General features: G+C 42.3%; 1 protein-coding gene across 5 annotated transcripts in view; it reads right to left on the reverse strand.

The window, feature by feature from the left end:
* Positions 1 to 12,689, reverse strand: part of TFDP2 (transcription factor Dp-2) — a 76,151-nt gene that overhangs the window by 26,756 nt on the left and 36,706 nt on the right. For 4 of the 5 annotated variants that reach the window (XM_066621064.1, XM_066621061.1, XM_066621062.1 and 1 more), the window contains 4 exons: positions 11,095 to 11,257; positions 8,861 to 9,007; positions 4,300 to 4,368; positions 3,678 to 3,829 (listed from right to left, as the gene is read on the reverse strand). In XM_066621064.1, coding sequence (XP_066477161.1) covers positions 3,678 to 3,829; positions 4,300 to 4,368; positions 8,861 to 9,007; positions 11,095 to 11,257 — 531 coding nt within the window. The remainder of the gene's footprint in view (positions 1 to 3,677; positions 3,830 to 4,299; positions 4,369 to 8,860; positions 9,008 to 11,094; positions 11,258 to 12,689) is intronic. The other variant, XM_066621060.1, reaches the window with a different exon arrangement.

Here is a 12,689-nt window from a genome sequence, read left to right on the forward strand (position 1 = left end):
AGTCATAATATTTTAAAACCTGCCTAGACATCTTTATCAAACCAAAATGGAAAAAAAGTAAGACTTCCTGAACTTTTACTTGAATTAATCAAATACCCAGATTGAGGGTTTCATAATTTTCTCAAAATGTTGCCTATATGCTGCAAGAAATGGCTATCTGAAGGCATCAAACATTATTGCAAGAAAAATATGACCAGCAACAGGAAAACCTTTCATATTCTCAATTGCCTAATTTAATGCAGAAGTGGGCAAACCCTGTCCTGGGGGCCATTTGTAGCCCTTGTGGTCCCCCAATTTACCTTCAAACACAGCGGTGGGCTGAGTTATAGTTCTCATGTGTATTATAAATAAGCTCAGTAAAATTCATTCATCCTTCTAAGTTCTGTCTCTAATGTATTCGTTTATGTCAATTTGTAAATTTATTCAAATTTGAAATGCCCACTGACATTAAAAAAAATAGAATACAGTCTCTGCTAGCTGCAGCTACAGAAGTCTTACACTTCAGAGAACAATGGCAATTACTCACTGGAAGAGTTGAATAATGTCAGAAAGGAAAATATTACTGAATATTTCAAAAGATATACAGAATTGTCAAGAAAAACAGTCAGGAGAGCAAAGGAAAATGGAACACAACTGGTCGTCCTTACTTCATATACAATATATTAGCAATTCGGAGATTAGTTAAAATATTAAACGAAATTCATTCATGCAGCAAAAGAGTAATGCTTTGACTTTTTGTCATACAATTTGCAGGGAACTGACCAGAAGTAGTCAGTTTCAAACCACAGTATCTAGTGGTTAGTGCTCAGCGCACCACTTCCTGCTTCTCAGATTTACTGGGACAGCAGTTAAATTCATGATGAACTAGTAGAATTATCAACTATCAGGTTTCCAGGTGAAGAAAACCAGATGGGGGGGGAGGGGGCTGTCTGGCTTAGTCACACCTCTCAGCAGCTCACAGAACCCTGTAGTTTTGTTTCAAATCAAATTGCAATAGTGTCTGCAAGCAAACAGGTAAGACAACCCACTGAACAACCCACCCGTGAACACAGAGAAGGCAGTTAATGAGTCAAATCTGTATTAAACTCTGCAGATTAAAATCAAGTGTGAAGGGGTAGAGGGGAGTACAAAAGGCAGCTGGTGGAAAATGCATGAACTTGGCTGAATGAACACAAAAACATAGCTTGACCAAACTGGACACAGCAACTAGTAATGTCCAGCAGAGAAAACCAGATAGCTACTTGAACAAGAATACAAGACCACCAAGTCCTCTGCAGACTAGCTTGGAACAAACAAAATAAATTCCCTAAATACTTCTAGCTAGAAATACAATCCTTATTGCCAGCTACATATATCCCAAGAATCCTGGCCTACTGCACTTACCAGAGAGTAAGTGGATATGCCTTTCATGAGTTAGCAACTGGTTCCAATGACAGACTCAAGCATCCTTGTGCCTGATCTTAAAAAGACTAGTTTGATGACATCATGGGATTACCCAACTGGAAGAGGAAGCCACCTGGTCTCTTCCTTCCACCTCTTTATCTACACAGACTGCTGAATCAGAGGCTTGGTTATAAACTAATGTCTCTAGGGGAAGCCAAGACACACTGAAGAACCAATACACATCTAGCAACATGGGTGTTTGAAAATGACAATTTCAAAAAAAAAAACACAACAAGGTTAATATAGGAGCATGTCCCAGGAGGATTTAGAATGCTGAGCCATGACAGAAGTGCCCAAAGTGACAGGAAAATGGGCACAAATAAGGGGGGGAAGGGCATTCACCACACTTTTACAAGAGTGGCTCATAACTTCTGGAATGATGTGCATGTTTCCAAGCTAAACAATGTACAGATATGCAGATCTCATTGTTGGTCCCTTTCGACTGTGTTTAAAGGAGTCAGATAGTATTTAAGCCCCAGCTTGACTGGACAATTACATACATAATTTAGCAACACAATTTGTTTCATCTATGTATCTTATGTATTACCATTAGGAAAACACCAGACTCTGCAGGGGTACAAGTGCTGCTGCCCCCTAACACTCTAGCAATCCATCATAAGACTGGCAATTTTGAATAAAATATTTACATATAGCCTATCATCTATATTGTATGACAATTATCTAGATACCACCTTTTAGACTATTTTAATGAGTACTATGGAGTATGCATGTACTTTTCAAAAGAACATCCAATTCAGTAATAGCAAAGTTGAAAAAGTAGAATCCCTTCAGACTGATTCAGAACTGGGCTTAGCTTGTATAAATTGCTTATTGTGTCCATTAAAAAAAAAAAAAGAGTTCCTGACAACCAATTCCAAAATTTAGAAACACTTCACATTCCTGATAGCATCAGATACATGACATATCTGGATGGACTCTTTTCCATAACTCAATATCTTACTTGCAGTGGTAGCCATTCTAGGAAGTCTCTATTCCTCTCTGGTGTCTGGAATACTAAAAATGACAGTACGGCACCAGGAGACAAACAGGGTGAGAAATGTGTTTTCTGAACTGCAAGAATAAGAATATCAGCAAAATCATTAAACATATAGATGCCAATGACACTTTTTAAGTATTAACCTTGCACAGGGCTGAATAAGTACTTTGATGCCTAGTATTTCAAATTACTTATTCAGCCCTTAATGCCTTATTTAAGTATTAAGTAAGGCTAATGCTTAAAAAGTGACATTGGTACCTGCACGATTAAAGAAATGTAATTTTTAGGCTCCAAGTTCATCTAACATTTCCCTGGAATCCAAACCCGCTATTCCGAGTGGACTCATTCCAAAACAAAAACCAGTCAAGTCACTGAAGAAATAGGAACAAACATTTCAATTGGCAGATATTTTTTCTCCATAACTTGAACCAGGATGGCATAGTGCCACGATATGTCAAAGAACACCTTCTCCCATATAATCCTGCACATCCTCTACAATCTTCACACAGGGTCCTACTTAGGATATTACTGCCATTTGAAGCCAAGGGGGTGGTGGAAAGATGCAGAGCCATTGTGGTTGTGGCGTCATGTCTCTGGAACCAACTGCTGTCAAGACTGAGGATAGACGCCACTTTGCATGGTTTCGGGTGAGGTGTAAAACGCTTACCTAATTCCCCTGGGCATTTGAGGAGGGAGAGAACTCTTAGGGAATCCTTCTTAAACTAATATCCACAGGTCTTTTGTTGCTTTTTAAAATGCTTTTGTATTGGTGCTGTTTTCTCATTTTCAACTGCATCTGCATTAATTGCTTAAAATGATTATTTAAATATTTTATTATTAAACTATTACATTTTATTATATTTTATGTTATGAACTGCTTTGAGCACCGGAAAAGCAGTACAGAAATCTTTTAAATGAATTAATACCTTATCAACACTGTACACCTACCGAGTGAAAAAGAGAACTGAGAAAAAGCAGCAAACGTAACTAGTTCACTCATGTGAATATCAACATTAGTGAGAACTGTAGCTATAGCAAGAAATAGGACACTGGGTAACAGACCCATTTGGACTCATGCATTTCTTCTTTCCGAAAGAAGATCTAGGTGCTTCATATTCCAACCGTCTCCTAAAATTAATATGGTAGCAAAACTGACTTTTAAAAATTCTTATTAAATACAGGTTTCCCAGGCTCACTAGACTCATTACGTCAGCATATGCATCCACATCACACTCACTTGTCAGGAGAGATGCTGCAATCGATAACTGTTCTTTTGCTTGTGTTTATTATTAGAAAAGGCAGTTGTACTGTAGAATTCAAAGCAGGAGGGCCCTGATCTTGCTGTTCGTTTTGTTGATTTCTTTGTACCAAGTTTTTGAAAGCAATTTGCTGTAGAAAGAAAATAAAATGCTCAAATTTAAACCAAAAACAAAGTGCTTCCTAGGTTAATGACTCAGAATTTGGTCACAGAGAAAGCACTTCATACTAGGAAAGTTGAAACTTTAGTACCTCCAGCAACAGCAGGTGTTATACAGTATTATGGTATACCAACTAAGCAACACAAGTCAGTTTACAAAATGTCATCTTTCAGGACACTGATAAAGAGTATGATCTGTGGCTTGCTTCTATGCTCATAGAAATCAGAGACAAAACACACATGAATGCTTATATACCCTATAAGTCAAAAGATGAGGTGATCATTGTTTTTTGAAATATAGTTTGAAGCAAACTCATTTTAGCATACAACTAAAGTGGAATTTCATGCCTTCATTCATTCATAAACCTTTGCTAGGTTAGGCATATTTTAGGTCACTTAAATACAAATCTACTCTTTTTAACAAATTTTGAAACAAATGTACCTGCAACAGAAGCTCTTGAAGCTGAGCTCTCTTCTGTTTTATTCGTTCTATACGTCGCTGTTTCTCTATCTTCAGAACAAATGTGAAATTAAAGATAGACAAAAATAGATATAATTGATGCACAACTTCCTCTGAGTAAATAGGAAATCTTTTGTAAAGGAATCAATTGTTCTAGGAAATCTGAGTCAAAGCACAAAGCACATACAGAACCCCAATATAAAAATGCTTGCTAGCATTTGAAAATTTTACGTGGAGTTAATAAAGAATGAGGGAAGAGTCAAAGTTAAATGGTATTTTAACATAAAGTGGGGTATGCTACTGGCAACCTGCATAGTAATTTTATGCGGCTCCGGATAGCTGTATAAATTTTAGTCAAGATATAGCACACATTATATTTCAAAGAAACAAAAATACAAAGGTAGCGTTCTCTGAAGTGCTACCTGTTCCACGCGCAGGGCCAGCTAGGCAGGTGGAGATCAGGGGTCTCAATGCGTGGATGAGACGGTGGCGTAGGGAGGAGGGGTTTAGATTCGTTAGGTACTGGGGAACTTTTTGGGACAAGCGGGGCCTGTACAAGAGGGACGGGCTCCATTTGAACCAGAATGGAACCAGACTGCTGGCGCATAACATTAAAAAGGTGGCAGAGCAGCTTTTAAACTGATCCCTGGGGGAAGGCCGACAGGAGCCAAGGGGCATCCGGTTCGGGACTCCTCATCCCTATGGGATGAGGATGGGGAGGTTAGAGAACAACAAGACAAAGGCAGAGTAGGAGAAGAAATTGGGAAAGGTAGGGTGATGGGATGTGATAGACGGTTTGGCACAATGAGAGGATGCGGGGACAAAGGAGCTAATAAGCAGCGCATCCTGGGGCATTCCATGTATAAATGCTTTTATGCGAATGCCCGAAGTCTACGAGCAAAGGTGGGAGAACTGGAATGTCTGGTGACAAGGGAAAATATTGACATAGTGGGCATAACGGAAACCTGGTGGAATGCGGAGAATCAGTGGGATACCGCAATCCAGGGATATAAACTCTACAGGAGGGACAGGCAGGAGCGTGTTGGAGATGGGGTGGCTGTTTATGTTAAGGAAGGGATAGAATCCAGCAAAGTAGAGATTGAAGGTGGGTCCGACTCCACCGTAGAATCTCTGTGGGTTAAATTACCAGGCTTGTGCAGCGATGTAATACTGGGGGCGTGCTATCGTCCTCCAGACCAGAAATCGGATGGGGACCTTGAAATGAGGAAACAGATCAGGGAGGTGACAAGGAGGGACAGGGTTGTAATCATGGGGGACTTCAATTATCCTCATATTGACTGGGTCAATTTGTGTTCTGGTCACGATAAGGAAACCGGATTTCTTGACGTGCTAAATGACTGTGGCTTAGATCAGCTAGTCACGGAGCCCACCAGAGGACAGGTGACTCTGGATTTAATATTGTGCGGTACGCAGGACCTGGTTAGAGATGTAAACGTTACTGAGCCATTGGGGAACAGTGACCATGCTGCGATCCGTTTTGATGTGCACGTTGGGGGAAGAATACCAGGCAAATCTCTAACAAAAACCCTTGACTTCCGACGGGCGGACTTCCCTCAAATGAGGAGGCTGGTTAGAAGGAGGTTGAAAGGGAGGGTAAAAAGAGTCCAGTCTCTCCAGAGTGCATGGAGGCTGCTTAAAACAACAGTAATAGAGGCCCAGCAGAGGTGTATACCGCAAAGAAAGAAGGGTTCCACTAAATCCAGGAGGGTGCCCGCATGGCTAACCAGCCAAGTTAGAGAGGCTGTGAAGGGCAAGGAAGCTTCCTTCCGTAAATGGAAGTCTTGCCCTAATGAGGAGAATAAAAAGGAACATAAACTGTGGCAAAAGAAATGTAAGAAGGTGATACTGGAGGCCAAGCGAGACTATGAGGAACGCATGGCCGGCAACATTAAGGGGAATAATAAAGGCTTCTTCAAATATGTTAGAAGCAGGAAACCCGCCAGAGAAGCGGTTGGCCCTCTGGATGGTGAGGGAGGGAAAGGGGAGATAAAAGGAGACTTAGAGATGGCAGAAAAATTAAATGAGTTCTTTGCATCTGTCTTCACAGCAGAAGACCTCGGGCAGATACCGCTGCTCGAACGGCCCCTCCTGACCGAGGAGTTTAGTCAGATAGAGGTTAAAAGAGAAGATGTTTCAGACCTCATTGATAAATTAAAGATCAATAAGTCACCGGGCCCTGATGGCATCCACCCAAGGGTTATTAAGGAATTGAAGAATGAAGTTGCAGATCTCTTGACTAAGGTATGCAACTTGTCCCTCAAAACGGCCATGGTGCCAGAGGATTGGAGGATAGCAAATGTCACGCCTATTTTTAAAAAGGGAAAGAGGGGGGACCCGGGAAACTATAGGCCGGTCAGCCTAACATCCATACCGGGTAAGATGGTGGAATGCCTCATCAAAGATAGGATCTCAAAACACATAGACGAACAGGCCTTGCTGAGGGAGAGTCAGCATGGCTTCTGTAAGGGTAAGTCTTGCCTCACGAACCTTTTAGAATTCTTTGAAAAGGTCAACAGGCATGTGGATGCAGGAGAACCCGTGGACATTATATATCTGGACTTTCAGAAGGCGTTTGACACGGTCCCTCACCAAAGGCTACTGAAAAAACTCCACAGTCAGGGAATTAGAGGACAGGTCCTCTCATGGATTGAGAACTGGTTGGAGGCCAGGAAGCAGAGAGTGGGTGTCAATGGGCAATTTTCACAATGGAGAGAGGTGAAAAGCGGTGTGCCCCAAGGATCTGTCCTGGGACCGGTGCTTTTCAACCTCTTCATAAATGACCTGGAGACAGGGTTGAGCAGTGAAGTGGCTAAGTTTGCAGACGACACCAACTTTTTCCGAGTGGTAAAGACCAGAAGTGATTGTGAGGAGCTCCAGAAGGATCTCTCCAGACTGGCAGAATGGGCAGCAAAATGGCAGATGCGCTTCAATGTCAGTCAGTGTAAAGTCATGCACAATGGGGCAAAAAATCAAAACTTTAGATATAGGCTGATGGGTTCTGAGCTGTGTGTGACAGATCAGGAGAGAGATCTTGGGGTGGTGGTGGACAGGTCGATGAAAGTGTCGACCCAATGTGCGGCGGCAGTGAAGAAGGCCAATTCTATGCTTGGGATCATTAGGAAGGGTATTGAGAACAAAACGGCTAGTATTATAATGCCGTTGTACAAATCGATGGTAAGGCCACACCTGGAGTACTGTGTCCAGTTCTGGTCGCCGCATCTCAAAAAAGACACAGTGGAAATGGAAAAGGTGCAAAAGAGAGCGACTAAGATGATTACGGGGCTGGGGCAACTTCCTTATGAGGAAAGGCTACGAAGTTTGGGCCTCTTCAGCCTAGAAAAGAGACGCTTGAGGGGGGACATGATTGAGACATACAAAATTATGCAGGGAATGGACAGAGTGGATAGGGAGATGCTCTTTACACTCTCACATAATACCAGAACCAGGGGACATCCACTAAAATTGAGTGTTGGGCGGGTTAGGACAGACAAAAGAAAATATTTCTTTACTCAGCGTGTGGTCGGTCTGTGGAACTCCTTGCCACAGGATGTGGTGCTGGCGTCTAGCCTAGACGCCTTTAAAAGGGGATTGGACGAGTTTCTGGAGGAAAAATCAATTATGGGGTACAAGCCATGATGTGTATGCATTGATTGAGACATACAAAATTATGCATGGGAAGGATAAAGTGGATACAGAGATGCTCTTTACACTCTCACATACCAGAACCAGGGGACATCCACTAAAATTGAGTGTTGGGCGGGTTAGGACAGACAAAAGAAAATATTTCTTTACTCAGCGTGTGGTCGGTCTGTGGAACTCCTTGCCACAGGATGTGGTGCTGGCGTCTAGCCTAGACGCCTTTAAAAGGGGATTGGACAAGTTTCTGGAGGAAAAATCCATTATGGGGTACAAGCCATGATGTGTATGCGCAACCTCCTGATTTTAGAAATGGGTTATGTCAGAATGCCAGATGCAGGGGAGGGCACCAGGATGAGGTCTCTTGTTATCTGGTGTGCTCCCTGGGGCATTTGGTGGGCCACTGTGAGATACAGGAAGCTGGACTAGATGGGCCTATGGCCTGATCCAGTGGGACTGTTCTTATGTTCTTACAGGCATGCCCCAGTATCTATGGGGGGCTCCATTCCGGAACTCCCCCCTCCATAATTAAGTGAAACCGCGGACACCAGAGAATGCCCCACTCTCCAGAGGTGAGGGTAACTCGGCTCCCCTCGCCTCCAGAGTGTCTTCTGAGCCCAGCAGAGGCCGTGCAAGCCCACCCACAGTCTCTGCCAGACTCAGAATGAAGATTAGAACGGAAAGTGACTTCTGGTTTTATGACTAAACCGGAAGTTGTGCTTTTTCGTTCTAATCTTCATTCTAAGTCTGGCAGAACTGTGCTCCCCTCTCCTCTGGAGGTCACCCTGATTCGTGGATACACAACCCCCATATAAATCAAACTTGAAGAACTCAAATTCAGATAAGTCCCACCCCCCAAAATGCACAAATTTTATCCTTCACTCACCTCTAGATTTTGACATTCTTGAGCTGAATTTGTAGGAAGACCTATCCACTTGATTTCTTTTTTCTCCTTTGAAATAATGTTCATCGCCATTAACACATTGAGGGCATCATAAACTCTTCGTCTAATATTCTTCTGATCATAAGCCTGCTTAAAACGCAGTACTGTTAAAATATATCAACTGACTAGCAATGTCAAATACAAATATAAAAGAGGTAGTTAGATTACACCATATGCCACAAGTTATTTTAAATTTGTCTTTGAACATGAATGGTTGCATCCTAACATTTCCTTCCACATGCGAAAGCTACCTCTGGCAGAAGAAAAGAAACCTTCGGCTATAACTGTAGAACCATATGATCAGGCTTATAGAAAATGAACACACAATGGCAAAACAACAGCCTCTCTCATTTGTTACCATACTATCAGGGGTCTGGTAAATACCCCTAAAAGAAATAGGCCTTGTATACATTAAATGAATCTAATTTTTTTGTGTGTCTTTTGAACTCCACAATATACAATTGCTAATTAATGGCATTCCATTTTTGCAAACAATGCCTTGAAGGCATTTACGTTAGCAAATATTTCACTCCACTCTGGCAGTGGAGACAGCTGGTCCACTTCAATTCCGAAATTTTCCTCATAAATGCCATGAACACAGTCATATGTGACACATCATGTCTTATCTGCCATGAGTACATATTTGGATGCCACATAGTGTACATATTTTGACCCTTTTTAAAAAACAACTGGATAGGAAAATATCATGTGTGAAGAGACCTTGATTCTATCCAAATTCTGACAAGGGTGACAGTGGTGCATCTAGAACCTTATTACCCCAGACATTTGCAAATCTCTTGACTATAGAACTGTTAGAGCACTGATTTTCAACCAGTGTGCCATGGCATATTGGTGTGCTGTGAATGGTCTGCAGGTTTGTCATGGTAATTTGGGGGAGAGTCATTTATTAGTAGGGCCAATGGGGGTGTGAGCCCACCACCATCAGAATGGTGTGCCTTGTTAATTGTCAAAAAACTGATGGCATGCATTTGTGAATTTTAGCACCTTATGTTAGAAGGTTGAAGTCTTAGAATATGTTCATACACAGAAACACAGAATTTTCGTATCTTTTTTATTAAAAATACAAAAGGCAACATGTGAACAGACTGAAACAAATAGTATATGCTTTATTCAACAGATAGCTTGGAAAGAACCCTAAGTGGAGATAAGTCACAGTTACTTTTATTAAGCAATACAGTGGCTTAACACTGTATATTAAAGACAAAGCTAAACCAAATCAAATGGGGCAGAGGTTAGCTAGGTTGGGCATGGACAGAAGGCCACCTGACTGCCTAGGGGGCGGGCCCAACTGGCTAACCCTTAAAGTTCCCCAAAGCAGGAAATGGCAGCATGAGCTGCTCAACTGAACAATTCATGTCATCGTTGCCTTGTCCTACCCTCCCTAACTGCAACTGGACATCTTCAGAGGCCTCTGAAATGACACGGGGGCTTCTGAGGAAGCTGATCTGTGAATGGGTAGGTGGGAGAGGAGGCTGCCTAAGTGCCCCTACAACACACCACCAGAGCACTGAGCACTGCTCTTTTTCCCAACCCGGTTAGAAATTATGAGGAGCAATGTTGGAGGGCACCTCCCACTTACTCCTCTCATCATCAGCTATCTTCAATTCCCCATCATCAAAGTTTCTCACTGAAGTTGTTGCCACTCTTGACAGTGGAAGACTTCCACTCATCTTAGCTATCCCTTGAAGCTGCTACTAATATCTTCCCTAAGCAGAAGTAAGGCAGGCCCCATCTACCTTCCACTACTTCCATCCTTGCAAAAACATTAAATATGTTTCCAATTAAAACCTGACAGACCAATTCTATTTGCCAGAATGCTACGTTATAAGCACTCAAGAAAGGGTGCTGGGACAGCCGTGCTTACATCAGATCACCACCTGTGTGGTTGCACCAACACTACAACCCAAGACATCATGGTGGTACTACAGCACACGTTTGTGACAGTTTCAGCAACAGTCACTGCTGATATATGCAACTTACCCAAAGAATTACTGATCTATTTAGAATTTGGAAGATATGAACAAGACATCAAATGCCTCTACCACTCTTCCAGTTCCCTATTAACACTGTCAGCACGCATTGCTGCCTATTTGTATGATCCTATTGCCAGTATATTTTTGTCCATGTGCCGAGAATATTTGTTAATTTTTACTTACTGAATCTGAAGCTAAATGGCTATTTGAATTTGTAAATTCTGAAACCAGCTCATCTGCAACTTCATTATAAGATGTTGTTCCTTTACGCTGGACCTTTTCACATACTTTCATTGAAAAATGCCTTAGACCCTTTCCATTCTTATCGCCTTTTTTGTTTCTTTTACTGCGGAGAAGAAAAAAAAGTCAGACCTGGGGTTAACTGTACATTATGAGTGCTGCCTTTGCTGGAAACTGTAATATTTACAGTTGTTTATTGGGAGGGAGGAGAAGGGGGAGAAGTGGTAAATGGAAAAGTAAAGCCAGAATTAGCCATGTGGCTTCAATATTGGTCACCCTAAAAATATTTTTTCTGTTTAGTGCTTCTACTATGAGTATTGCTTTGCATCTGGCTGAATTTTTCTAGAATTCTGAAAGTTTAAAAAGATTTTGGAATTGTATTGGTTGACATTAAGAGGCTCAAAATGTTTTCAAAGAAAAACAAGTGGCAACCCCCCCCCCCCAGTAATAGCAAATTGACTACTATTCCTTCAATTAAGGGATCTCTGATACCTATGCTGACAAAGATTATGCCTGAGTCCTTGGAGAGCTGCCACCAGTCAAGTTGCTATTACTGACAACTTGTCAATTACTTGACTAGTAAGAGAATTTGATATTCTCTTACTAGTCAAGTTGCATTTACTGACTTAAATGACCTAATTTAGACTGTGTAAGTAAGTCTCTTACTTACACAGTCTCATTTAAGTCAGTAATAGCAACTTGACTGGTGGCAGCTCTCCAAGGACTCAGGCATAATCTTTGTCAGCATAGGTATCAGAGATCCCTTAATTGAAGATGTGAGATATTGTAGGACATGCAAAAGCATGTGCTCTAGCATTAAGCTGCAGCTCCCCTCACCAAAATAACCAGTGGTGCTATCCTAACCTGCGACAGTACAGCTCGCCCACATGGCCTGTGCTATATCCTACACAGGCTAGCAAGGGTACTACCCTTGGGGTAAGGGGATATACAGGGGGCTCCCCATATCTGCCCACCCCACATCCACTGATTCAGTTATCTGCAGATTGGGTCCAGGCCCATCCGAATGTGCACCACCCGCGTGCACTCTCTCTGGAGGCGATGGGAGTCTGAACTCAGCAGAGGCCAAGGATGTCCATTCCTGGCTTTGCCGGGCTCAGACTGAGATTTAGAGCTCAAAACACCTGGTTTCATGGAGAAACTAGAAGTGATGTTTTTAATGCCTTATAAGGCATTAGGAGGCCTAGGGAAGCACTGGGTCTCCTAATGTCTTATAAAGGCATCAAAAACATCACTTCCGGTTTCTCCATAAAACTGGAAGTCATGTGTTTTGAGCTCTAAAGCTTAATCTGAACCTGGCAGAGGCCAGGGACAGACATCCTCAGCTCTGCTGAGCTCAGACCCCTCTGGAGGTGACGGTGGCCTCCAGACTGCGGGGACTGGCGTTCGCCCTTATCCGCAGTTTCCGCTATTTGCACCTATATGTGCCTTTGTACCAGTATCAAGTAAGCACAAACATGCTTTATGGCACTATTGCAGTACTCAGAGTTGGCATAGGGAGGCCTGCACCGCCTCAACGA

Source organism: Tiliqua scincoides, chromosome 3, assembly GCF_035046505.1.
Source record: "Tiliqua scincoides isolate rTilSci1 chromosome 3, rTilSci1.hap2, whole genome shotgun sequence".
NCBI lineage: Eukaryota > Metazoa > Chordata > Lepidosauria > Squamata > Scincidae > Tiliqua > Tiliqua scincoides.